The sequence below is a fragment of the Camelina sativa genome, chromosome 17 (assembly GCF_030686135.1).
Source record: "Camelina sativa cultivar CO46 ecotype springtype chromosome 17, ASM3068613v1".
Lineage (NCBI taxonomy): Eukaryota > Viridiplantae > Streptophyta > Magnoliopsida > Brassicales > Brassicaceae > Camelina > Camelina sativa.
In genome coordinates this window covers 34,795,577-34,823,416 of record NC_141896.1, presented here as the reverse complement: position 1 = coordinate 34,823,416, position 27,840 = coordinate 34,795,577, and the positions used below count along the sequence as shown (strand labels likewise).

Genomic DNA, 27,840 nt, shown 5'->3' with positions numbered 1-27,840 from the left:
CGGCGACAACAATGAGACTCTCCAAAACCCTTAATTCGTCTCTTAACACCTAAATGCGATTTAGGGATTTTAATTAACCAAAACCGAACCAATCAGCAATTAAAACGAACCCGACCAAACCGGAACACTTGGTGTCGATCGATGCCACCAAGGGTGTCGATCGACACCCACACCAAAAATACACAAATTGGTTCGCGGGCGTTACATCCTCGACATCAGTTTTTTCGTTCTCCTCCTCGACGAACCCTAACACCATTCATTTCTCCCACAACAAAATACACAACAACAACCATACAAGGTCATCATCAACAACAAAACATTGATCATAAAGCAAAGAAATCAATCACACATCACAGAAAATCACATATACACACAATCTTAACGCTTAGATAAGTTACGGTCTCACACTCACTTCGAAAGTAGAAGATATTTTGACAAAAACAACACAACACGAGAACATCAACCTCCTAAATGTTACAACACGTTTAGATCTCATTTTCCACTGACGTATCTCACCAGAAACCACACAAAAACCTCTTTTGTCACACACATAACGATCTCTCAACAGTCAACAGGAAAAAAAAACGGCTCTAAAACAACAAGAGGCGTCGAGCCACTTAAATAGAAGATCCCTAGAGTTTTCTTCTTTCAAACCACATTGTTGTCAACCGACATCCACACCAATAATCGAGTTTTTGATTCATGGGCGTTATATTAAAAAAAACATGATTAACACATGCAATGAAATATAATCGGCTGACTGACACATGTTAAGATAATGTAAAATTTACAAATTTTTAAATCTCAAAATTTATGTAAAATATTTTCTCTTTTGAATAGAATTTTCATATTTACGAAATTTTCTTGTTTTAATGGAGTGATATGCTTCAAAATTGTATACTTTATTAGGTTTTGAACCCATGTTACGCGTAGATTTATTAAATATATTTTAATAAAAATTATATATGATTAATGATGGTAATAAAATATTATCTTATAAAAATAAATAAATTAGTATTGTCATTTTCATTTTCAAAATTTGTGGTAATTTTCATTGTTACTTTTACCATCTGGTTCTTCGTTATACTCTTTTTCTTCTTCTTTTCACATTTTTCCACTGAAAAACCACACAACTTGTTAACCCATCAAACTCCATGAACAAAATTATTTCTTTTCTCGTAAAAATTTGTAAAATTCATGAAGAGCAGCATAGTCAACACATGCATCCAATTATTGATAATTTTATCCATAGTCAATGTGTGGTTTTAGATCCACATGTTTCGAATCTTCTCCGACCAAAATCCTTACTTGGTTTATAATAATTTAAAAACATAATAAAATATACTAATAATATGAATCATATGATATATAGAAATATGAGTACACTGTAAGAACATAATAATTATAAATAAATAATATTAATTATGTTATATCATCAAATAATATCAACTGTATCATATTCTCAAATAACTGTAACCGTATATAACCGTAACCGCTTGAACCGGAACTGTATTTAAACGTAACCGTTTAACCGTTTATTAAACGATTATAGTTAAGATTAAACAAAATTTCTAACCATAACCGATGGTTAATAAACCATAACCGTGACAACCGTAACCCTGGTCATGCCTATGTATAGCTAATAAAATATGTGTGTTTGTCGTCGGAAAATCGGTATTTTCATACCCTAGCTAAGAGGGTTGTTGAATTCCTACCCCAACATTGACATTGAGCAAATCCATACATTATGTTCAATAATATTCAAATTCAAGACACCAACTTGTAAAACTGTGTTGAATCATACACAAGCCGTTAACGGCTGCTTACGTGGAAGCCACGTAAGAAACGACGTCGTTTTGAGAAACAAAATAAAGGGCTTGTTTTGGCAAAAACGACGTCGTTTCAATCTTCTTCGTCCTCTTTTATTTCTGCCACGCGATGACGGTGATCGGAACTTAAACTGATTCGTCGGAGAAGAGAAAGTGGCTCTGCAATTGCTTCATGGAACTCATCAATGTCTATAACTCTAACGCCACCGCCATTTCTACGTTATCTGGTTTATGCGGTGTTGTTTTGGGTTTCACCATCGACCCTAATACCGATTGCAACTTGTAACTTACTACTAAACCTTTCCTCTTTGTAAACAAGAAACGAAGAATGCATCCTCGATTTCGCGCTTTGGTTACGATTCAATCGATCAGAAAGTCCTCCTCCGTAGTAACCAGGGCTTCCAACATCCGCACTCTCTTCTGCAACCACCGTGTAGTAGTAATACTGTCCTTGAACAGATCTCTTGTAGCCACTGGTATCATTAGAGACCTCAGCTCTCTGTTTTGGTGCGCTCTGTGACCGGACTTTAGCTTTATAAAACTCTATGTTAGCCATGTAATTCGGATGATAACCCGAGTAGTAATAGTTATTACATCCCCAAGAATACTCGCTTCTTGATGTCGGCGTAAACGGAGTTCTTCGTCTTGATCCACTAGACCCAACTTGTGGACTATTCTCTGTACTCCTTGGACCCAACAAAGATTGTTGTCTTTTCCTTGGAGACTCGTTGTTTCACTCTGAACGTAGCGGTTTGGGGTGAAAATGAGGCTTCCAAGTATCCACTTCTAGGATCTTGTCTTCGTCTTGGACTTCCTCGGCTTGCCAATCTAACCGCTTAGAGCCACTACGGTGGTCCATAGAGCTGACTTCGGCGTTTGAAACGCAGCGAGTGTGGAGAGAATGCGGAGAAGAAGAGGAAGATGGGAATAATAGAGCGATCGAGGAGTGGAAAGAAACAGAGGAAGAAGAAGATTGAAACGACGTCGTTTTAGCCAAAACAAGCCCTTTATTTTGTTTCTCAAAACGACGTCGTTTCTTACATGGCTTCCACGTAAGCAGCCGTTAATGACTTGTGTATGATTCAACACAGTTTTACAAGTTGGTGTCTTGAATTTGAATGTTATTGAACATAATGTATGGATTTGCTCCATGTCAAAGTTAGGGTAGGAATTCAACATACCACCTTAGCTAGGGTATGAAAATACCAATTTTCCGTTTGTCGTCCATCTTTCTTCTTTAAACTCCAAAACTTGACTCAAACATCAAATCAAGGTCTTGCGATGTCAATCCTTCTTTCTTAGACCCAAAAATAAAAATAAAATAATGAAAGAATATCAACTCATCTATAAAATCATACACAAAAATATGTTTTATAGCTCATAAGAAATAAAAAGCACAAACGTAGATAAATAAGATAATTTATGTTTTGCATCAATATTTCTAGTATTTTAAACTTTTATAAGGTTCCGAAATATAAAATTTGAACCTTTTAAAAAGTTTCAATATTTCTAATATTTTAAACTTTTAAAATTTAAAAATTATAATATTTAAAACTTTTTAAAAGCTAAGAACTTTTAAAACTTTCAATATTTATAATATTTAAAATTTTAAAATTCTAAAAAAATTATAATATTTTTTTGAAACTTTTAAAGTTTTAATTTGATCAAATAAAAAACCGGATCAAACCGAATAATTTTTAAACTTGGACGCTTGATAAATCAAACTTTCCTGCTCATTCGTTGTTGGAAGCATATTAATCTTATTGTTCTGAACCATTGTCTAAAACTTTTCTAGCCGATGTGGGATATTGTGCATATTAATCCTGATAAGTTGTTTTAAAATAATTCTTAATATATAAAATTCTATAAATTTTTAAAAATGTTAATGAGTGACATGTCAAATCCCGATAGGTTATTTAAAATCCTATTTGGACAGCCTTAGAAGCTATAAGCTTCTACTTTTTATTAGTATAGATTATATATGTTGTGTTTTTTATGTTAAGGATTTATTTCATTTTCTGTTGCATATGTCAAAATCTAACTAGAAGAATCTTTTTACACATGCAAAAATCATATTAATTGGTTGACAAATGTCACAATCATGTTAATTAGTAACTTAGAAAACTAATCTTTATTTAATGTATAATTTTCATTTAACAAGTTTTTCAACAAACAATATTTGTGATTCTTTTCTTTTTAGAATTAGTAATTTAATATATTTACTAGATTAGCTTATATAAAATTATAATTTGAGTTCTGTTACTTTTATGATTTCTAATTTGTAGTTTATTGTAAAATTTCTTTGTATTGATATATATTTTATATAAATTTTCAAAAAAGCAATTGTAATCCTTTTATTTTTACTATCTTTAATTTATTGTATAATCTTCTTTTTATAAATATAACTCTTCTTTATATACATGTCAATATCTTATCAATACAATTCACAAGTGTCACAATCTTGTTAATGTCTAACTTTAAAAATCAAAATTTATATAATAAGAAATGTAAATTTTTTTTATTATATTAAATGAACAAAGATATTATACTATAGTCTATAATTAAAATATTATTATAACTAAATTAATTGTTTAAAAATTATTAACTCAATATAATTTTTAATCCCTAGATCTGTTATAATTAATGTTCTAGATATGTTTATTAAAAAAAGATATGTAGATTTTCATAAACTCAATAGAAATGTTTCTCTTTTAGCTGAAAATAATTAAAAAAACATTCAATATGAATTTTGAACATTTGATTGTAGTTATAATATTTTAATTAATTCTATCCTTGTATCCCATATATAGTATAGTAACCAAAAAACCTACTGATTTTCTTATAATCATATTTTTGACTATAAAATCACAATATTTTAGAGATCTAATGGCGTTGAAGGCTTCTTGACTTAGCAAAAAGGTTACAATCTTAGCTTAGAAAAGATGTCTGGTTGGGAAAATATGGACAGAAACATATTAGCCAAGATATTTGGGATGCTTAACGTAATTGACATAATTATGGGGGCATCACGCGTCTGTATCTCTTGGTTCCTTGCTTCTCACAATCGGACTTTATGGAAAAGTATAAATTTAACTGATCTCAAACCAATAAGTTTAGATGATAATCCCAAGAAAGCCGAGTTTCTTCTAGATAACAATGATGAAGAAAGACGATATCAACTCAGAGATATCCTCATGGAGATAACTAAATTCAGCAATACTATCACTACAGATCTATTTCTGGACTACTATTACTATATACAAGAGGAGGATCTTGCGATCATTGCTGAGAGGTAAATTGCATCCCTATAACTGTGTTTTGGACAATATATATCCTTAAAAGTTATGCAATTTGAATTCAATTTCTTTTTATGTTTTTAGGATGCCAAACATAAAAAAAATTGCGTTCACGCTCTGGTGTGATCTTAACGAGAATTCGTTCCAGTTTACTTTCAGCAGGTGGAAGAATCTCCAAACGCTGATCCTCACTCAACCTAGGTTCGAAAAACTAGATCTCGATCTTCGAGCTATTGGAGATAACTGCCAAAGCCTCACTAACCTAAAACTTATTCGTACACTAACCCGAGATCTAGCTGAGCAACTTGTATGTAATTTCTCTACCTTGAAGAGGTTAAGTTTTCAATGTGCATCTGTATGCAATATAGCACTACTATCACTCATCATCAACCACCACAACCTCAAGATCCTAAACCTTTCACATTGCATTTACGCGGAAATTATTAACGAAATATTTGGCGATGAGGATGAGTTGGGTTTGTTACCTAGCGAAAATATCATACAAACTGGCACTCAAAACCTTGACGCATTTATCGTGTGTTCAAAAGACTGTAAGGTGTGTAAAGAGGTATGGGATATTGCATGGCGTGGTGCGGGTAATAACTATAAGTATTACATGTTTCAGAATAAAAAATGGAAAACTGATGCGATAAAGGAACTTGAATTTTAAATTGTGAAAGGTTTGTTATTAATGTGTTATCGGTAAATGTTTATTTTCATGCAAAATCCCATCAACTTTGTTTTTGGCTATGTATTCGGTTTCTTTCGGTTAATTTTGGTTATATTGAGTAAATTTGGTTAGTGTGGATAAAATTTTGGTTAGTTACGTTTATATTCAAATATCCGAACCAAACCAAACTGAAAGAAACCAAATCTAACCGAACCAAAATTTCTAAAATATCTGAATGGAACTATATTACTATATCGACACTAATTGAAACCGAATACAACCAAACCAAAATCGAATGGTTAACCGAATGCATATGCCAACTAGTAGTTACTATGCAAATGAAGCCGTACTGACCAAAATTTAATTCTAATATCAATAATGTTTTGTATTCTATGGAATTAATTGTTTTCTCCCTCTCGTTAGAAGTATCTCAGAAATTGAAAACCCTCTTTTGTTTCTTCACTAGCAAGTAGCAACCAAAGTGCAAGGATAACAAATTCTTTCATGGATTAATTAATCATCGATCCTCTATTTAATTAATACTATTTCACATGCATCTGTTTGTTGGGTGTTCTCCGGTTGTGTGGCCCGGCAATTAATCACTGCTGATATAGTAGTGATGTGTTTAGTCAATGATATGCTCAAATTTAGAGCTACTCTATAAAATTAAAAAATCTATTGCAAAATTTAGGAGTTGCATCCAAGAGGAACAAGTAATTATATTTATGACCCACAAAGAAAAGCGACATAGCCCTCTCTTTCCACATCTACAAGGCTTGAACACTGGTTTGTGGGAACGTTGTTCCTGGTGGGACGTAGCCAAGTTCTATCCAATGTGCTTCTTCTTTAGCAAAATCCTGTCAGAAGTTACGAATTGAATGAGCACAAGATAAATATGGGTACAAGTCATGGGAATCAAACATGCTTCTCAAAAGTACACACTAACCTCGAGCGTCTCACATTTGTTACCAGTTACTTCTAGATCTGCCAAGAAACGTGCCACGCTGAGAAGGTATATGAAGATGACAATATCAGAAAATTTATAACCACAACGCGTATGTAATGATGATATAATACAAGGGAAAACACACTCTCGTATACCTAATACGCTCTTCCTCAGGAATTGAAGTGAAGACTTCAAGAGCCTGAACCAACTCTCCGCGCAACACAAGTCTCTGGTACGCAATCAAACTTGTAGGTAAAGTGTAACCAAACAAGCTGTAAACAATCAAAGTTGGCAAAAAAAAAAAAAAAAAAAAAAAAAAGTCAGAAAGTTAAAACGACAAAACATTCGTCAGCAGTGATATTTGTAAAACATCTGCTCACTTAAACTCTTCGTCCATTAGATAAACCCGACTTGGATTAGCGGGAGACACCATAAATGACATAGGACGAGGCAGAAAACACATTACCGTTGCCTGTAATTTAAGAGTTGTAAATACAACATTGTACCTAACAAATTAAAAACACAACAATTTTCTTAAAACCAGAGCCTCTTTACCTCAGAACGACCACCAACACAGTAGGTAAGCGCATCATGCTCAGTGATATAGATAAAACAATTCATAACCCATACGCCATCTCGAACACATTCATCTTCGGCTACACTGAGAGTTGTACCACCTTCGCAATTGAGGTCAAGGATTTTTAACGATGAATCACCGGCAATTGCAACGAGATCATCACTTTCAGAACAATATACATTCCGAGTCTGTAGCAAGAAAACATTAGCCGTGAATAGGAAGAGACTTTGTGGCAGAAAAGAGCAGTATCAATCTGCTAGTGCAGTTTACATTATTTATCTACACTTGTGGAATTTTAACAACTTACTTTGACGGTAACATCTACTCGCGAAATGACTACACATTTCTCCCAATCATAGAAGTCGATGAAATCACTTGAGCTCACTGCCAAATACGTCCCACCAAAAATGCGCTCTACTGAGTAAGGAGGTGTCACAGTCCCCTTCTTCTGCACACATATATAATTCACATAGGCTGTGGGAAAAAAAAAAAAAAAAAAAAAAAAAAGGAAAGTGCAAAAAGGAATCACGAACCTCGAAGTTCTTGTTGAAGATCTCGATGTGTGACGAATCTGTCTTGACAGCATGTCCCCCCTTAGATGACCAAACAAATTCCAGTGCCGAGCCAGATGATGCAACTTTCCGTGGTAAGGAATTGTTGATAATAATGTACTTGCCATCTCCACAAACAACCACAGACTTATCATCAGGGCTGTGCTCTAAGCTCTGAAACATATATTACATGATAGTGGCTAGTTACAAAAGTTATGGTGCAATCTATCAAACTGCTAGGAAAATTATATACTAGCAGTACATATCCAGTAAAGGGGAGCAACAATGTATACAGATGCCACTTCAGGATAAAAATCACAGGTTGTTAGCAAATGCCTAAAAACCCAAGGGTGTCCCTCAAAATCCCAATGGTTTCCCTCATAACCCCAACAGGGTCTCTCAACACCAGTAACCTAAGTAAAGGTCACAAACCAAACCCATTAAGCTAGGGATGTTAAAAGTGGGTAAAAACCCAGTGGGTACCCGAAACCCATGCTTAAAACTGGGTTTTGGGATCTGTTTTTTCTCTAAGAAATTAAATGGGTTAAAAATGGGCAGATACCCAAAACTATAAAGTCTTACACGGGTTTACCCTATCAGTTATAGGTACCCATTGGGTTTTTTTTTTTCTAATCACCTATACTTTTTTTTTGTCAAGTCTAATCACCTACACTAAACCCGCAAAATCACATTTTCCTACCAAAAACACAAAACACGAAAACTCGTTTTTCTGCCAAAACTGCAAAATTACGTTTTCCCGCCAAAACAGCAAAATTATATTTTCTTGTCAAACTGCAAAATCACGTTTTCCCGCCAAACTCGCAAAATCTCGTTTTACCTCCAAAACCGCAAAATCTCGTTTTCCCGCCAAAATCGTAAAATCTTGTTTTCCCGCCAAAACCGCAAAATCTCATTTTTCCGCCAAAACCGCAAAATCTCGTTTTCTCGCCAAAACCGCAAAATCTCGTTTTCCCGCCAAAACCGTAAAATCTTGTTTTTCCGCCAAAACCGCAAAATCTCGTTTTCTCGCCAAAATCGTAAAATCTCGTTTTCCCGCCAAAACTGCAAAATCTCGTTTTCCCACCAAAACCGTAAAATTATGTTTTTCCGCCAAAACTGAAAAGTCATATTTTTCTGCCAAAACTGCAAAATGTCGTTTTTCTACTAAAAACGCAAATTCTCATTTTTAAATATTTATTTAAATTTAATATGAAATAAGCAAATTATGAACAAAACTTTAGTTTTATCTAATATATAATAATAAATTTTGTTTTATCTATTTAAAACAAAACTCTTTAATATATTTGCTATTCTTTATTTAAATTATATAAAATTATAAATTTTTGAAAATTGTTACAGATATAGTAAAATACACAAAATACATAATATAAATCACATTTGGTATCAAAAAGTTAAAGATAAAATTATATATAATATAAAATGCAAAATACATCACATAAGATAAATAATTCGGGTATCCACGAGTTTACCCACAAAACTAAAAACCCATTCGGGTTTACCCACTAGAACCTAAAACCCATTTGGGTTTTCAAACTTGGGTTTTTTCTGGGCAAGTTTTTTTCGGGTTTGGGCTGGGCTGGGTTTTTTGAATATTAGCTCATGTTGGGAAATAACATGAGCTAATATTCAAAAAATCTAAAAAAGAAAAGAAAGCAACAACCGAAGAATTTGTTAAATCATTTAAACTCCATACCTTATCTGCGGCACTCCCAACATATATCTCCCTGTGTTTAGCAAAAACAATTGTCCCCTTCTTGTCCATACTAGCCAATGGTATTTCAAGGCTAAATTCCATCAAAACGGGTCCACGGTTGCAACCAAACACAGCCCTGAAAAGGTATCGTATAAATAATGCGTAAATAATGTAGGAGGCAGAAAGGGATTAAGTATTGCCATATTAAAGGTCTCAGAAACTTACTGGTATGAACCAGTCCCGTGTCCGATAGCAAAACATCTCGAGTTAGACCTCAACTTCAATGTTTTCTCAAGCCTAGATGTCAAATACTGATACTCAGTTAAATTAATTTGGGGTATGAAAAAGTGAAGGAAACTAGTCAATAGAAGTTATTAGCGTTACCTGAACGTGGTGGCAAGCCATATGAAGGCAGTTGCATCTTCGGATACTGTAATAATTATTGGGATCACTGGATGGAAACAAACTGCTGCAACAGAGTTAGTATGACCTTTAAGTGTCTCAAGGCATCTCTTAGTTTGGTAGTCCCACACCTTAGCAGTCTGATCAGCCGAGCAAGTGATAAGGTACGGTTTATCGCTAAGAGTAAAGTAGTCTACACACAATACCCCATCAAGATGTCCTTCTTGATGTTCCTCTCCACCTAAAGTACACTGTGGAGAGTGAGAACCAAGGCTCCATATCTAGATCAAGGAAAAAGGTTTAGCTAGTGGAAATAATAATGGAAAAAAATGAAGTGAACAAACAACAAGTACGTAATTACTTACTTTTGTGGTATTGTCAAGTGATGCACTAGCAAAAGTATTGTCGTCTTTGGGATTGAACGTGACGTGCACAACAGAAGCAGAATGCCCTACAAAAACCCGAAGAAGGCACCAATCCAAGTCCCAGTTCCAGAGCTTGATTGTATTATCATGAGATGATGACAAAAGATATGGAAGGGTGGGATGAACAGCAAGACACATAACGGCAGCAGCGTGAGCATCACTAATTACTTTTATTGGCTGTCGCGAATTCAAGTCCGAGTGCATAGTGTACCATTTGTAGACACAAATACAGCCGTCGCCAGATCCAGCTACAACCCACTGCTTGCGTGGAAGTGTGGAACAAACTTAGCTGACCAAACTGCATAACAATGACATATGCACGTTCACTGTAAAGAAAGGACATGAACAAACCAATAATAAAATGTATATATATTCGAATAAAAATGTACCTGGAGTAACACCACCAGACGGAACGAATACATGTATTAATGCAAATTTCTCAGAATCCCAGATTTTAATAGTTCCATCTGCCAAACCTCCCAGGATCCTGTAATTATAAATTTAAAACATATTGATTAAATTTAAAACATATTGATTAAATTTAAAACATATAAGAAGGATGTAATGGCGAGAGCGTACCATGGTCTATATGGATGGAGTTCCACAGAGAGTACTGCCGCGTTTGAATATATTGCAATTGCCGACTGATCCAAACATGTGTCAGGAAATCGGATAAAAAAAGATATGATAAAAAAAAAAAAAAACAAGCAGTCAGGAATTTTACCTCATTATAAATTCCCAGAGGCTGTCAACAAATTCAAAGAAGAGTCAGAGCCGATTGAAGCAAATAGAAAACTTTTTAAGTTGAAAAAACTCAATGTATTTAGAGATCTCAAGGCGTTCGTCGATTAAGGGATGAATTAGTAAAATATCCAATTTATAGCAACGACTAACCATCTTTGCAAGTAGGAGTTCGGCTACGGGCAAAAGAAGATCAGAAATCTCGGAAGAGAAGAGCGTTGTGCGATGGGTTCGGAAGAGGGCGTTGGTTGCCAAACTAGGGTTTTTTTTCTCTCTCTTCGGTGTGCTTGTTTATTTACGTGATTTCTTTTTCCAGAGTCATTTATTTAGTTACACATATGTATTAACATTTTTTTTTTAAGAATAAATTATAAAGAAACCTTTCTTTCATAAACAACTAGATTTAAACCTGCGTACACTAGGGGACAAGTTATTTGGTAAGATTAGAAGGCTGAAACTCCTCTTTCACAATAAAAATATACACAATTTGATCCAGAAATATTCCAAAATAACTAGAGTCTTGACACATTTATTCGTTAAGTATTATTAACCTCACTTCCCAAAATTTTCCGAAGATAGATACAAAAAACAAGACTCTAACCACTATTGATCATGCAGTCCAAAATCTGCCAAAAAAAAAGCAAGCTGGAACTCCTCTTTGACGCCGAAAGATCCAAACCAGCAAGAATCTATAAATTTAGTAGCAAGTTACTGACACATTTATTCGTCAAGTATTATCAAGTTCTACTTAACCCCATTCACAAATGTTCTAACTAGACTCATAAAAGGAGTAACTTTTTTTTTTTTTTTTTTTGAAAATTTGTGAATTTTCATTAATGAAACGGATTGTAAAAAGTTACAATTTGAAACAATAGGTAGTCCTCATAAAAAATTAAAAATGAGGCCTAGCTAAAGTTGGAAACACCAAAAGTGCAGGGTACATTAGATAATTCTCAGCCAATCCCTTAGGAGGTTTTTGAAGTTTTTCCGGTGACCCTTTGCAAGGATTGCATCTCTAACTTGTCTGTCCAGAATCTTGTACTGCACCTGTGGTGGAGTTGAGACATTGTTGTGAAGACGGTTGTTTCTTTCTGACCAGAGAGTGTAGATGACAGCCTGCGATACTAGTCTCTTAAGCGTCGTGGAGGAGATAGAATTTTTGCTGTTCAACCATTCAGAGAAAGCGTCCCACGTATGAAACACAAAAGGGGAATATCCAAGTCGCCTAGTAACTTCAGTCCAAAGGTCTTCACTGTACTCACAGTGCAAGAAAAGGTGCTCTCGTGTTTCAGGATACCGGGCACAAATGCAGCAGGATGGTTCCACTGCCATTCCCCAGTAAGCCAACCTTGTTCTTGTTGGTAACCTGTTAAGATGAGTGAGCCATAGGAGAAAAGCATGCCTTGGAATTGCACCTTTGTACCAAACATTTTGTGTCCACGGCAGGGTGTTCTGTTTATGACGGAGAGCCTCCCATGTTTGCTTGATATTAAAAGAGCTTGATTGCACTCCCTCGATGGTCCACACGAAAGAATCATCTTCATCAATACTCTCAGGTGGTTTGACCGTGGTCAGGTGAATCTGCAGGAGTTCCGCTTGTGGCGATCTTGCTGGTCGAATTAGCCAGTTTGTGGCAGAGCACGCTAAAGCCACAGTACTGTTAATTTGGATCCCAGTTTGTGATGGCCCTGAAGGCCCCAAAAAAGAGATGAGAGGTCCAAAAGGAGTCCACCAATCGTACCAGAAGCTTATTTTCTCACCATTTCCAAGTTTCCATCTCAGAAAACGAGCTGCTAGAGTGCAAAGGTACAAGAGAGTTTTCCAGGTCCAAGAGGTTTGCTTCTTAGCATCAATCTCCCAGAACACGCCATCCTTGATTTTGTTGTTTCTTATCCATTTTACCCACAATGAGTCATCAGCAGAAAATAACCGCCAAATTAGCTTTAGACATAATGTTTTGTTCCACAATGAGAAGGATCTAAATCCCAGACCACCTTCTTCTTTTGGCAGACAGAGGGAGTTCCACGCAACCTTTGCATATGACTTTCTTGTTATATCCCCAGACCAGAGAAACCTTGAACACAGACTTTCTATGTGCTTTAGACAAGATTTTGGCAGAATGAAAGCAGATGCCCAAAAATTGACTATACCATAGATGACTGTGGAGATAAGTTCTTTTCTCCCTGCATAAGATAGAGCCCTGGCTGACCAAGAGGTGAATCTGGAGGTGATCTTATCAATTAACGGGCCATATTCCAACACTCGCAGCTTCCGGTTCATCAAGGGCAGTCCCAGGTAACGAATGGGCAATGAACCAATACTGAAGCCAAGAGTAGAAATCCCTGAGGCTTCAGTATGGTTCACTCCCGCAATATAGAGCTCAGTCTTAGCTTTATTCATGGATAAACCAGAAGTCTCAGCAAAACTTTGTAACACTCTTGTAATGTTGTCTAGAGAGTCTTGTTTGCCATCGAAAAAGATCATGATGTCGTCCGCAAAAGCCAAATGAGTAACCTGGGGGTTTGTGGCATTGGGGTGGTGTCCTATAAGCCCATCATTGAAAGATTTGTTTAGAATCTGCGTGAAAACCTCCATAACCAGAGTGAACAGGAAAGGGGAAATAGAGTCGCCTTGTCTAAGCCCTTTTGCACCCTTGAAGAAGCCACACGATTCACCATTCACTGCTACAGAGAAACGAGGAGTTGAGATACATTCCCAGATCAGGCTTACAAAGTGTGTTGGAAAGTTCATGGCCTTCAAGGTGTTGAGGATGAAGTTCCAGTGAACCGAGTCGAACGCCTTCTTGAGATCAACCTTTAGCATTCCTCGGGAAGAAATATTTTTCTGGTTGTATCCTTGAACAAGTTCTGTGGCTAAAAGAACATTTTCCACTAGAAGTCGTCCCGGGATGAAAGCAGACTGCGTATTAGAAACAAGCTCCGACATAACCAACTTCAGTCTATTCGCCAGTAACTTAGATACCACCTTGTACACTGTATTACAACAAGCTATAGGTCTAAAGTCAGACATTTTTGAAGCATTCTGAGTTTTGGGAATAAGCGTAAGCAGAGTGGAGTTCCATTGTTTCAACAGTCAGCCTGACCGGAAAAACTCTAGTACTGCATCTGTTAAATTTGGACCGACAACTTACCAGTGAGTGGTGAAGAACTCGGCACAATACCCATCAGGGCCAGGTGCTTTGTTTTTAGGTAGGGAAAAGACAACTGCTTTTAATCTCAGATGGAGTTATTGGAGCAGAAAGAACCTGGATTGCAGAGGCAGAACACCTTTGAGGCAGAATACCAGATAGGTCCTCAGCTGATAAAGGCAATGCAGAAGAATAAGCACCCAGAGTTTTCTTAAAAAAATCCACTTCTAAACATTGAATACCCTCCCTAGAATCAATGATTTGTTCATTCTCATCAGTAAGAAACAAAATAAGATTCTGAGCTTGACAAGACATGATGACTCTGTGGAAGAATTTGGAGTTTTTATCTCCCTCCTCTAGCCAACAGATCCTATACTTTTGCCTCAAGGTATGATTCCTCGGCCAAGGCTAGACTACACCATCTCTGGTGAGCTTGCTTTTCTTCTTCAAGAGCTTGTGAGGAAGGGGAATTGAGAAGCGTTCTTTGGCAGACTTGAAGTGCTTCGAAAGCTTCAGAAACTCATTTTTCTATCTCGGAGAAGTTTTCCTTCCTAAATTCGTTAATGACAGCTTTAAGCTCCTTTAGCTTCTTGGAGAATAGCAACATCTTGGAACAGTCAAATTTCAAAGCAGTCCACCAAACCTTGATTAGAGGTGCAAAATCTGGGTGCTTGTTTAATATTGTTAGGAACTTGAAAGGCAGATTCTGTTTCTATTTGTTAACGTCTAAGAAGACGCAACAAGGGATGTGGTCCGAGAAACCTGGCTCTCCAAATACTCCAAGTGAGTTGGAAAAAGAAAGCAGCCACTCATCGTTTACGAGGATGCGATCCAGCTTTTTTGTGATTAGTCCTACGTCGTGCTTGTTTGACCAGGTAAAAGTGTTTCCGCATAATGGTAGATCGGAGAGACAGGAGTTTATCAAGCATTGACTGAAGTCTCTCATTCCTCTTATCATTACGTTACTGAGGTTAACTGATTGCTCATGGGGGTATAAGATTTGGTTGAAATGTCCCAAAACTATCCAAGGTTTGTTCATCACTGCAGGAGACGAAGCCATTGTCTGTAGTTCAGCCCAAAGAAGTTTTCTCTCATCACAACAAGTTGAGGAAGCATAGACGACAGAAACTATCAGCTCCTGATGCAAAAATGGTAGCTGAACCAAGCAGGTAGTCATTTGGAGGGATGTTGACAAAATTGACACATTTACTGAAGGATGCCAGATGACCTAGATCTTCCCAAGATCTGAGTAATCATAGTTATCAGCCGAGAGCCAACCGGAAGCTATACTAGACCGTATATACTGAGCCTTCTCAGGACTCACATGAGTTTCTATGATACCACCAAAAAGAGGTTTATGGAACCTCAGCCATTTCCGCATACTCCTACGTTCAATAGGGTCATTAAGACCTCTTACATTACGACAAAAAATATCCATAAAAGGAGTAACTTTGATCATGCATTCCAGATTCTGTCAAGCATAATATCTGAAACTCCTCTTTGACACAATCTGAAGCAGCAACATTGCAACTGAATTAAACTATTCAATCTTCTACCAAGATCTTTTCACACTTATTCTTCCAATAATCTAAAAAGTTCTACTCAACCACATTCACAAATGTTCTAATTAGATTATTTAAACGCAGAAAATGTATAAACTTGGATCACGTATAGTCAAGTTCTTTCAAGAATGTATTCTGAAACTCCAATTTAACAACACAATCTGAATAAACAACATTGGCAACTAAACGATTTACTAACAAAATCTAAACTTAGTAGCAAGATCTTACAATACTCACAACCAAATTCACAAATGTATTACAACATCTTCTCAACAATATCAAGCAGCAACGTTAAAATTAACCATAGACGTGACCGGAGTCGTGGGAGCCGCCGTGCCGATCACCTGTAACATCTCTGGTTTTTCGAGAAAAATAATATGAACTTTTTTGAAATCGCAGTTTTTTTCATTAATTTTATAATGTTGAACCAATCAAGTTGGTTAACTTACGTAATACCAATTATATTTGACCGATTTTCAATTGAAATATTTGACATTTTCGATTATTTAGTAAAATGAAATGACATCAAAAGAACTATACATATTTAAATGCAATATTATGACGTCAAAGAAAATGAGATACAATTTTTTTTTTTTTGAAATGCCTACAATGTTAGTAAAATACAAAAAAAAAAAATTCATCGTTCACCAAAATACATCTTCGAACCAATTATTTGGAATCAATTCAAAACAGTTGACTTGTTTAATATGATTTCAAATAAAAAACATTTGACAATTTTGAATGCATGAAAATAGAATGTAAAGTTTTTATTTGTAATTTTTGAAGTATTAGATTGTACTGTCTAAGTTAATGCTCAGTGATAACTATGTAATTTATTTTTCAATTTAATAAAATATGTTATTAAAATGATTATTTTTCTACAAACTTTTTAAACATCTTCATTTCCCATATATCAAGAACCATAAGGTCTTGGAACCGTCGTTTGAGTTATGAAATCCAACTTTTTCCAATGTATATTTTGAAGAATTAAACTGTCTTAGAGTGCAGTTTTTATTTCTATACATAATCCAGTTAAATATCTTACATTTTTTATGAAAATTAAGAATATATAATTTACTTCCAAAATTATCTTCCAAATATTTATAAAATTAGAATTGTTGCTTAATTACTAAATAGCAAAAATATAATCAATGTTTTTAAATATGAACCTAGTATCAAACCAGATTATCATATAGATATGAATTACTGAAACTGATCGAAGTAACCGGTAACCAATAAAGAAAACATATTTTCTTGACATTGACATTACGAGTAAGGCTATCATGCTTTAAATAAAACAGTCATCTGAAACGTACCATATATCTATCATTAAAGAGTTGTTAGATGAGTTGTAATATGAGTATTGGTAACACACGGAAAACGCTATTATAAAGCTTTCCATAAACGCTAGGACATGAGGAGCTATAATAGCCTCCCTACATATGATAGCACTTTTAAATGCTAGGCTAGTCAACCCTATTATAGCGCTAATCTTTTGCTATAAAATAATCTTTTATAACATTTGATTAGTGCTATGATGTAATTTTTCATGACTTTTTTTAGTGTTGTAAAATATTGTTTCGTATCATTTTATTAGTGCTGCTTTAATGTATATTTTTATGTTCTATATTTCAATTATTTAAAACCTATATTGCATAAAATATAAATTGCAAATTGATTCATAAATAAAATATAACATTAAATTTATAAAACATACATTTTATATAGAATCATTCTATCAAATATCCAAAAGATACAAATACTTGAATCACACCAACCAAGTCATACGGGCAGATCCCATTGTTCCTCGAATTGGCTCGAATTGTGCCAATTAATAATAAGTACGTATGGTTCTGCAAGACTACAGCAAAATTTGACCCCTTGTTAAAAAAAAAAACACCAGTTCGTTTCCATAAAGGTGTTCGTTTGCAAGCTTAAGACAGGTTATGTAGAAATAAGTGTAAGGTTTCTAGTTTCAGAGAAAGTGTTTGTTTGGGTTACTATTCAGAGGGAATTGATTCTATTGTGGTTCCTGTTGTAAGAAAACTCTCAACAGGAAGGATTAACATGTGTGCTAGTGAATGGTGATAGACTGATAGATACTCACATATTAATGTAGATTATAATAATAATGTTCCGCACCGCACCATACCAGCTGTGTTCATGGCTGCCTTGGAACCTATCAAGGATAATGAATAAGCTGTGAAAGCGCATATGGTATTCACCTTAGACCAGAGATGTAGTAAAAAACTATTTTGGCTCATTGGAATCAAGTCTCTTTCATCTCTACACTCTGTACATGGAGAGAGCAGCTCTGGCAATATTGATGGTTGGTCTTCATTTTCTACTACCTCAAGCATCATATGAGTCAAAAAAATTTCTCGCCCTTTACCATAGAGAGTCTCTAATAGAGACACTCTCGGAGCATCAGGTGCTAAACTACTACGTCATCTTTAATTGCAGAATTCTCTTTTAGGATGTCATATCAAATGGGTTTAGCAGGGATTTCATCGATTGGCCTAATTGGTTTGCTCTAAACTGTTGAATGTCACATCTTCTTCTGCTGAACTAAATGCGTTTGTTGTCAATTCTCACGTCCACGAGCTTCAACAAGTATGGTGTTGAGTGTTGACCCACTGAAAAGTGTTTTAAGGTATTCAGGAGGTAAAACAATTCTTTTACTACTGTTCCCTCACTTTCACCTGTGAAAAAGGCAATCTCGCCAAAAACTGCCACATAAGAGAGAGTCAAGGAGCTCTGTATCTGATTCCCGTTAATTCTCTCTTCTCATAGCAAATAGTGTTTCAGAATTTTGATCCTTTGATACTTATCTTCTTGGTCAAGAAACTGGGCTAACTTGTACTATTAGGTAAGCTTGGTGGAGAACAATTGGTTTCCAATTGCTTCCAAGATTTGCTTTTGTATTTTTCTCTAAAACTTTGGGAAGTTTTGTTTTTTTGTTTTTATATTTTTAGACCATTACAATATTTTGATGTGCCAATATGTTATTGATAAAAAGCATCAGTTTCACTACCTTAAAGTTCCAAAACAAATCTGAGGCAAATTTTGTTGTTTGTGTTGCTAGTTCAGAGGAAAAACGCAGTAACATTAATTATTTTGACTTTGTAGACATGCAAACATATAAAAAGGCTCTTAAACTTTCCTTCTTTTGCCAACAATATAAGATGCCAATTATTTTAATAGTATATATTAGATACAATATAAAATGCCATTTATTTAATAGTATATTAGATCAAGCTTACGAGAGAGCAAGCCCGACTTCACTTGTGATGGCTTCAATGCACTTCCCAAACGGTAGTTATAGAGATAGTAGTGGGATCAAGCTTACCAGAGAACAAGCCCAACTTCTGATGGATTCAATGGACTTCCCAAACGGTAGTTATAGAGATGGTAGTGAAGATGAGCACCCTCTGATCGACGAAACTTCAATTCTGTAAAGAAACTCGCATTCTGCATCACGTCCAATGCATAGAAAATATCGACACCTTTTTGCTTAGAGACGGTTAGCACATCATTCATCAGGTTGGTAAGTGAGGTCTGTGTCACGACATTGTAGTAAGAATAAGCACATTGAACTGTTGTGTTTTTCGGGTTACGAGAGTCAGAGTCGGAGATAGTGAAAGGAACAGTGTAGAAGCTGCAGAAGTCCGTGATCTCAGAAGTTTCAGGGCTTACTACCAAGTAAGTGTGGATGACATCTTCTCTCGGGAGAAACCAGTGCTCGACATCGTCTGCATCAAAGCAAGCCGCAATTCCAAACTGGCTAAGGTAGTTCCTGAGGAACTCTGTAACACCAAAGACATCAAATGGTCCCATTTCCCTAAACCCAGGAGTGCTCGGTGCATCTGGTACTTTGTAAAGTTTGACGGCCATGGACATTTTCATTCTTTCACCAAGGTCTGCATATCCAGCATCAATTAGCTTCTTCGGGTTCAACATTCTGCCCCAGTATTGGCAGGTGGTGACTGGTCTAGAGACTACATCACGTGAGGTATAAGCGGCTTGCCATATATTCTTCAAGCGGACCCTTCTAGTCACCTCCATGATCAGGATAGGAGCAAGTCTCCTAGACCTGAGATCCGTGTCGATACACAAGAAATTTATATTAGCCATGCTAATAACCTTATCACGCACCCTGATTCTTGCTGGCACCCCACTGATGAAAGCAACGAGCTTCTTAGTGGCCTTGTCACGGACTCCAACATGCCAGCTCTGGTGATAACCAGGTGGACACAATGCCCACATCAGCCACTCCTTCGAGGGATGGACATTGCAGTTAAGTTTCTGAGCATAGTGATCCTTGAAAAAGTTGTAGACCTCGGAGCACATGTCATCAGATTTCATATCACATGTGATCCATTCATAGTCTTCACGAAGGTTGTACGGCTCTTGCCTGACCTCGGATACCAAAGTTGGTGGCTGAATTGGGCCTTCAGGCAAAGTCGTGTCTCCCATATCCTCCAACTGCACAACAGGTTGAGTCTCCCAAAACTCATGAGTCGTCATGGTTCTACTTCCACCTGAAGTATACTCCTTGGGATTCGGTTTCGGTTTTGGATCTGACATTTTGATGTTTCGTCACGCTCTTTATATAGCAACATCGATGTGTTTGGTCATTAATTTATTCGGATTCACATTACGATGCTTTGAAATTATGGTCACCTAATCATGCAATCGTTCGTTCAATGGACTATAAAGGTCTTAGCTTTGACCAACAGATAAGTAATTTATTTTTAACGTCTTGAGAGAGATTCAAAGTTTGAAAGCTTCTTTGATATATTGCTAATTTCATCTATAATTTAAGGTTTTTACAACAAGTGGGGAATGTTGGGCATTCGGGTAAAGTAGAATAGTAGATATGCCTCATGTTTAACCAGCCGCTCCATCTCATCTCCCAGTCCAATTCATTTCCAATCTTTCAGTTTTCGAGTATTTCGAATTCCTCAAAACTTACCGTCAGATTTAGGTGCACGTGTCATCACCTGCTTTCTTCAAAACTTTTCGCGCCATAATTCAGTTAGCGGAGACGGTCGATCGTCGCAGTTCATTTGACGGACCGTTGTAATAAGCCTCTCACGTTCAAAAAAACAAGACAACTTAACGCTCTTTTATTGGGCCTTTTATTTTATGGTCCAACAATATTAATCATCTGTATCTTATTTTAAAAATACATATTTTATTTTAAAAAACAAAAATTATGTACATTGGTTTTCTTTTCAACACTTTTTTTTTCTTTTTAACACTCCACATCATTATTTATTTCCTCCACTTAATAATTCAACATCTATTTAATTTTTGTCATCTACAATGGTTTTGTTTAATAAAATTCAACACCTTATTTTATTTATTTTATTATTTATTTTTATATGTTCAGATAAAATATAGCAAGTCTTTATTTATAGAGTATGAAAGATAATAAATTTTGATGTAAAGCAAAATAAAATAAAATTTTGATTACTATAAAATAAATGATATCAAATAGTTAGTATGAAATTAAAAGTATAAAAAACTTTAACAACCAATAATAATGCATCATGTGTCGATCTCCATTTTTGTTTATTCAATTTCAATATGGTTTAATCCACATAGATTTTATTCATTTTTCAACACCCTCATTCATATGAATTCCACACCTCCATTGTACATGATATCAAAATGACGTTAGGTATCTCAAGAATATTTCAAAATTGATGATACGATAAAAATTGCATCAATGTTGTAAACTAGAGAGTTTAGGGAAATCTCTTGTTCTTATTATTGAATGAAGTCTCAAGAGGTTACATATATATAGGTTCCCATAAGGGATTAAGTAAACCGACCTAAGACTAATACATGGCCGATGGGCCTAAGTACAATGGACCGTAACTATAGAGCTAATACACGGGCCGGTCAGATAGAGTCCACTAAGTGTTTTACAACACTCCCCCTTGGACGATATGACCGTGCCTATGCTTGGACGGGATCGCTGCAATGTGCTTAGGGGATGCTGCCTCATTAAAACCTTACCAGGAAAACCCATTGGGACAAAACCTTGGTGAAGGAAAAAGAGTACAGCACACATTGCTCCCCCTGTTCCAAACATCACTCTAAGTCCTTAAGTCTCCGCATTCCAATCTGGTGCGTGAGCTTCTTGAATGTTGTAGTCGGTAGAGATTTGGTGAAGAGATCGGCTGAGTTGTCACATGATTGAACTTGCACCACTTGAACTTCTCCGACCTTTTGTAGTTCATGTGTGAAGAAGAACTTTGGCAGTATGTGCTTCGTCCGATCTCCCTTGATGTAACCTTCCTTGAGTTGTGCGATGCAGGCTGTATTGGCTTCATATAGTGCTGTTGGCTCCTTATCATCAATATTGACCAAGCACACTAAAATTTCTTTGCTATAACCTGCATTAACAAAACCAACTAAAACATCTTTGTTATAGTTAGTATAATATAAACCCAAAAATTAAATGTTCCTTGTAGGTAACATAATGAATACTTAATTTCACTCTAGTGCCTTTGGGTCTAGCAAGAACTAAATCTTGCAAGGAGGTTCACGGCAAAACTTATCTCTGGTCTAGTGTGGCTAGCCAAGAATATTGACACTCCTATAGCACTGAGGTATGGCATATTAGGACCAATAACTTCTTTATTGTCCTTCTTAGGAGCAAGTGGATCTTTTATCCACTTCTACACTTCTCACAACCATTGGGCTAGTCAATGAGTGAGCTTGCTCCATATTAAATCTCTTGAGTACCTTTTTCTGTATATGCCATTTGATGCACAACGATTTTATGTACTCAAGTTGTAACCCCAAACAGAATTGTCTTGCCTAGGTCTTTCATTTAGAATTCTCTCTTGAGATATTCTACTGTTTGGGCGATTTCCCAGAGGTTCTTAGGATATTCAAATTATCCTCATATACTGCTATGATTACAAATCCTTTGTTTGCAAACTTTCTTTATAAATACATGGACTGATGGGATCATTTTATAGCCCTCTTTGGCTTGGTACTTACTGAATCTATTGTACCATATACACCCATTTTGTTTCAGTCCAGTAAGGGATTTGTCTAGCCTTATGCAGTATTGTTCTCGAGAACTACTCTTATCTTTGAGTTCTATACCCTCTGGTAATCTCATTTTATTATCCAGTGGACTATATAAGTATGTGGTTACAACATCCATTAACCATAAATTACAGCCAGACTTATTAGATATCTAAAAGTCATTGCATCCATCACAAGGGAGTATGTCTCCTCATAATCTTTGCCAGGTCTTTGAGAGAGTTCTTGTGCTACAAGTCGTGTTTACATCTCACGATTTCATTACTCTCATTTCTCTTTCTTACAAAGACCCATTTATGTCCAACTGGCTTTAATTTCAGGTGTTATCCTTAAGGTCGGACCAAACACACTACTCTTCTTGTAAGAGTTTAAGCTCTCTTCTTGTAAGAGTTAAGCTCCATGTCAATAGCTTCTTTCTTTGCTTTGAGTGCACTCTAATATAGACGTGGGCTTTTAGATCCTCATTTGTCTCAAGTGCTACCTTGTATGCATAATATTTCATTTAATGTCGACATCTTTGCAGTTCCATTATATTCCAGACATGATATAGTTTATTGAGATCTCATTGTTGTCAACTCCTTCAGGCTCTTGAGGCTCAGCATCCTGAGTCTCACTTGGTGCCTTAGGAGTTTCTGTGACAATGTCTGGCTTCTCTATAATTCCCTTAGCCTCGGTCTGATATGCACCTCTTTTACTTTTCCAAGGAATCTTATCTTTGGAACCTTTCTGTAGCAACTTGATTATTGTGTTCCTTGTGAACATCAATACGTACTGGTGCATTGCAAGCTGGTATGTACGATTTTATTACTCTCTTTGGGTCAAATGGAATCTGGCAATTTATTAGCTAGCTGTTGAAGATGTATAATCTTCTGAACTTCTGCATTACATGCTATAGTTCGAGGATCTTGCCAATCTAAGGATGTTTGATTCCATATTACTTCTTTGACCAGCTTGCTAGTCTCTCCACCTAATCATAGGGAATTCGGATTCTGTAAACTTACAGTCCGCGTATCTGGCCACAAATAAATCACATGTGGTTGGCTCAAGATACTTTATAATGGTGGGAGACTCATATCCAACGTATATTCCCATTCTTCTTTGAGATCCCATCTTAGTGGATGCAATATAGGCGGCACACCCGAATATTGATTTAGATGGGATATGTCTGGCTAATGACCCGTTGGGAATATCTATTCTCACTAGATGGCCTGATGCGTATAAGTTCTGTTGCATGTAATATTGTGTGTCCCCAAGCCGACACAAGAAGCTTCGACCTCATGAGTAATGGTCGAGCATTTAATGGAGTACACTTAATGAAGGATTCATCTAATCCATTCTCTGTATGTACATGTACCACAGGGTGGTCCACACTTCCCCCCATGGACATACCATTATGATTAAATGCTTGGGATATAATAAGCTTCCCTTGTGCACATGCTACACACGTGAGTTTTTAGGGATAACTTTTCTTCCTTTGAAGATGTGCCCTTTCGAACTCTTAATTAGTTTACGCATCATGTTCGAACCTGGCCGGCCAAGCCGGTCATGCCATAGTGAATTATTCGTTGAATATTTTCTTTCTTTGCTTTGCCAAGTTAGCTTCTATCATGTTAATATTAGCATGGTATAAACCAGAGGCTATTGCAGGTATAGTCTCTAGGATCTTCTTTTGTCCTTTCACATTTTCTGTAATGTAGAGGAACTCTTTAGATCCTTCACCCTTGGTTTCAATATGATAACCATTTGATCTTATATATTTAAAGCTCAATAAGCTTCTCTTAGAGCTGGGTGAGTATAAGGCATCACTTAGTTCAATGTGTGTGCCATTAGGCAACAAAATGTGAGCCTGGCCATAGCCTTCTATCAAATTTGCGATACCCGCAATTGTACCAACATTAGCATTATATGTCCTCGGCCATTTCTATAAATAGGACAATAATTTTATGTTTTAAACCAAAGCTTATATTTAGGCAAACAGAAATCTCATAATTTAATTGGTCATCATTCTCATGGCCAAAATTTTCCTTCACCATCGAGATGCACCACATTAGTTTCTGGATTTTTTTTCAAATTCTCTTGATAGAGATTAATTAGGAGTTTATGCATGTCTTTATTCAATGGTTCTCCATAGCATATTTATGATAAGTGGACTTGGTCTTATGTTGCGGTTTTAAATAATCCGCGGCCTTTTTCCCCCGACCATGACCGAAGCCTAGTCGGTTTACACGGCCTTAACCATCATACTTGTGTCCTTAGTATGCATCAATGAGATGTTTGGGTGTTCTGCAGTTCTTGGCCCAGTGGTTAGACATACCACATCGGTGACATACCGATTTTGCCTTGGTGTGTGGTTTAAAGGACCCACGGCCACTACCACCACATCCACGGCTGGCTTGGCCTCCTCGACCACCACGTCCTCTGCCACCACGGCCACGGCCGTAGTGTCTTTCTCTGTGGACGTGGTTGGTCTCCTTAGGCTCTCTAAGCTCTTTTAGGCTCTACTGCATTTTTCTTTCCCAAATCAACTTTTGTGGGCTTCTGGTAATTGGTTATATCCAGGAGGCCTCACAGCACTGTTTATAACTCATTGTTTTGCTCAGAAAGTAGCAAACAAGAGATTAAATCGGTATATGTCTTATAACCTTTCTCGCGATATTGCTGCTGGAGCACAATGTTACTTGTGTGAAATGTCGAGAATTTCTTCTCTAACAATTCCTACTTAATGACCTTAGTACCACACAACCTTAGGATTGAGACAATCTTAAAAGCTCTGAGTTATACTCATCCAGGGATTTGAATTCCTGGTTCCTTAGGTTTCCTAATCAAATTGAGCCTTTGGTAGGAGCACCATCTTTTGGTGTCCATATTTGCTTTTAAGCTCTGTCCAAAGGTCAATAGGATCATCTATTGTGAGGTACTGGTTTTCTAAGCTCTCAGCAAGATAATCATTTGATATCTATATTCTTTCAGTGCTACCATAATTATTTTCAATGCATTGCATAGATCATATTTGGAGATTGTTTTAGTCTTTGACATTTACAAACTTATGACATGCATCATATCATTAGCATGCGGTATTAGCCCCCGTTACCATGCAAAATAGGTCATGCGGATTTGCCCCCGTTACCATGCCTTTAATATATTTGTAGGTCATGCGAAACATGCCTTGCCTTATCTCTCATTATTTTCAGCTTTGGTGTTCATGAAAAATACTTTAGGTCATGCGGTATTTGAGACCGAAACATGTAATTAATTTGGATTATGCCATGTGGTATTTAAGACCAAACCATGGAACTGTTTTAGTCTAGGCCATGCGGTATTTGAGACTGAACCATGCCACAAATATTAATTCAGATCATGCGGTATTTGAGACCGAACCATGCCTTAGGCCATGCGGTATTTGAGACCGAACCATGCCTTTATTATACTCAATTTCGTGGCTTAAATTCATGCATGCAAGACAACAAAATCAAATAGGTAATGCATGCAACAATTTCCTTATTCCTAGATAGGATTTCCTTTTCTATGTTTTCCTTTTCATTCTAGGATTTAGTAAATATTTTCAGTTTTAAGGTTTTGGATAATTACTATAATTAATTAGGAACTTATCCTAACCAATATGTTAAATCCGATTTCAAAGTTTTGATTTATAGAAACTTAACAAAAGTTTTTATTTTAATCGGATATACTCTTAGGATATTAAAGTAAATTTTACTTAAATTTCAGGATAATGATTTAAGGTTTTGGAAATTATCCTAATTGATTCTAGACATCATCATGCTCGAAATTTTATGTTTCCATGGCCGAAAATTTTCCAGGAAATCTATGTTCAAGCTTGTCTAAGAAATCCTAAGAGTTTGATTCATGCAGCCGATTTTTAAACAACCTATACATGGACCGATTTTAATTGCTATGCATGAATGATCCAAGTTTTAATTTCCTAGAACAATCTGTTTTAATTTGATCCTTATGAATCTAAATCAGTTCTAGGTTCTTATGCAACAATCAAGCAGTTCAATCAACAATTTTCAAGCTTGATATTATTTGGTGCAATTTAACAAACAATCTAACAACCTAAGCAACCCGATTTTAAGTCTTAGGATTTTAAGGAATTTGAACTTTGTTAGATTGTGTACTTGGATGTTTTTAGGGTTCTTTAGCTTTAGGTCCAAATTCGAGTTATAGGGTTTTAAGGATGTTTAGATCTTTGTTTACCTTCACCGAATTGGATTCTGACTGGTTATGAACCGGGAGCTAAAGATCTCGGTAATTCCTCTCTTCCTTGATCACGAACAGCTTCCCACGATCAGCTTCTCTCGAACAGCTCCTCACGAACTCACCCCCGAAACCGCGAACCAACGAACCTCGATCAGGTTTTGATAAGAACTTGATCACGAGCTAAGGATGCTCGTGGATCAGTAAGAGATCTTCGAGACAAAGAAGATGAATCTCGAAGAAGAAGAAGAAGGAGGCGGTTTAGGGTTTTAGGGAAGAAGAGAGAATCGGCGGCTGCTTTTAGGGTTTTAGGGTTAGAGGCTATCGTGCTGATAATGTGTTGTAAACTAGAGAGTTTAGGGAAATTACTTGTTCTTATTATTGAATGAAGTCTCAAGAGGTTACATATATATAGGTTCCCATAAGGGATTAAGTAAACCGACCTAAGACTAATACATGGCCGATGGGCCTAAGTACAATGGACCGTAACTATAGAGCTAATACACGGACCGGTCAGATAGAGTCCACTAAGTGTTTTACAACAATCAATTTGTTTATTCAAGCTCCCCAAATTGTCATAAAATTTTGTGATTTTTCACGACCTGACGTCATTTTACAGTTGATCACAATTCCTATTAATGAAAAAAACAGTTTATGTAACGAGTTCGACCTTTTCATAATAGATCACGAAGCATT

At 36.2% G+C, this 27,840-nt stretch overlaps 3 protein-coding genes, 1 non-coding gene and 2 pseudogenes across 6 annotated transcripts; 1 reads left to right on the top strand and 5 right to left on the bottom strand.

Annotated features, from left to right (window-relative positions):
- Nucleotides 1-1,394: 1,394 nt before the first annotated feature.
- LOC104759873 (protein IQ-DOMAIN 23 pseudogene) lies at nt 1,395-3,903 on the bottom strand (annotated as a pseudogene).
- Nucleotides 3,904-4,562: 659 nt separating this feature from the next.
- LOC104758269 (putative F-box protein At4g11580) lies at nt 4,563-5,938 on the top strand. Its single transcript, XM_010481097.3, has 2 exons — nt 4,563-5,121; nt 5,210-5,938. The coding sequence occupies exons 1-2, from the start codon at nt 4,772-4,774 to the stop codon at nt 5,793-5,795; spliced, it is 936 nt and encodes a 311-aa protein (XP_010479399.1). The 5' UTR covers nt 4,563-4,771; the 3' UTR covers nt 5,796-5,938.
- Nucleotides 5,939-6,218: 280 nt separating this feature from the next.
- Nucleotides 6,219-6,325, bottom strand: LOC147924729 (small nucleolar RNA snoR26). Its single transcript, XR_015588013.1, has one exon. It is a non-coding gene; the product is annotated as a small nucleolar RNA snoR26 (small nucleolar RNA).
- Nucleotides 6,326-6,419: 94 nt separating this feature from the next.
- LOC104758268 (coatomer subunit beta'-1-like) lies at nt 6,420-9,053 on the bottom strand. Its single transcript, XM_087496924.1, has 9 exons — nt 9,042-9,053; nt 8,172-8,282; nt 7,852-8,043; nt 7,626-7,766; nt 7,297-7,506; nt 7,122-7,213; nt 6,897-7,013; nt 6,742-6,799; nt 6,420-6,652 (listed from the first exon to the last, which is right to left on the bottom strand). Exons 1-9 carry the CDS (start codon nt 9,051-9,053, stop codon nt 6,563-6,565), a joined length of 1,023 nt encoding a protein of 340 aa, XP_087353050.1. The 3' UTR covers nt 6,420-6,562.
- A 396-nt stretch (nt 9,054-9,449) lies between these two features.
- LOC104759872 (coatomer subunit beta'-1-like) lies at nt 9,450-10,698 on the bottom strand. 2 transcript variants are annotated; one of them, XM_087494281.1, is made up of 4 exons: nt 10,351-10,696; nt 9,968-10,266; nt 9,809-9,880; nt 9,450-9,719 (listed from the first exon to the last, which is right to left on the bottom strand). In XM_087494281.1, the coding sequence occupies exons 1-4, from the start codon at nt 10,612-10,614 to the stop codon at nt 9,488-9,490; spliced, it is 867 nt and encodes a 288-aa protein (XP_087350407.1). In that variant the 5' UTR covers nt 10,615-10,696; the 3' UTR covers nt 9,450-9,487. The 2 variants fall into 2 exon arrangements, with proteins under 2 accessions (XP_087350407.1, XP_087350408.1); XM_087494282.1 differs by lacking the exons at nt 9,450-9,719; nt 9,809-9,880 and having other exon boundaries at nt 9,968-10,049; nt 10,117-10,266; nt 10,351-10,698.
- Nucleotides 10,699-18,946: 8,248 nt separating this feature from the next.
- Nucleotides 18,947-20,537, bottom strand: LOC104758266 (glycylpeptide N-tetradecanoyltransferase 1 pseudogene; annotated as a pseudogene). Its single transcript, XR_015587577.1, has one exon. The product of XR_015587577.1 is annotated as a glycylpeptide N-tetradecanoyltransferase 1 pseudogene (transcript).
- Between the last annotated feature and the right edge of the window lie 7,303 nt (nt 20,538-27,840).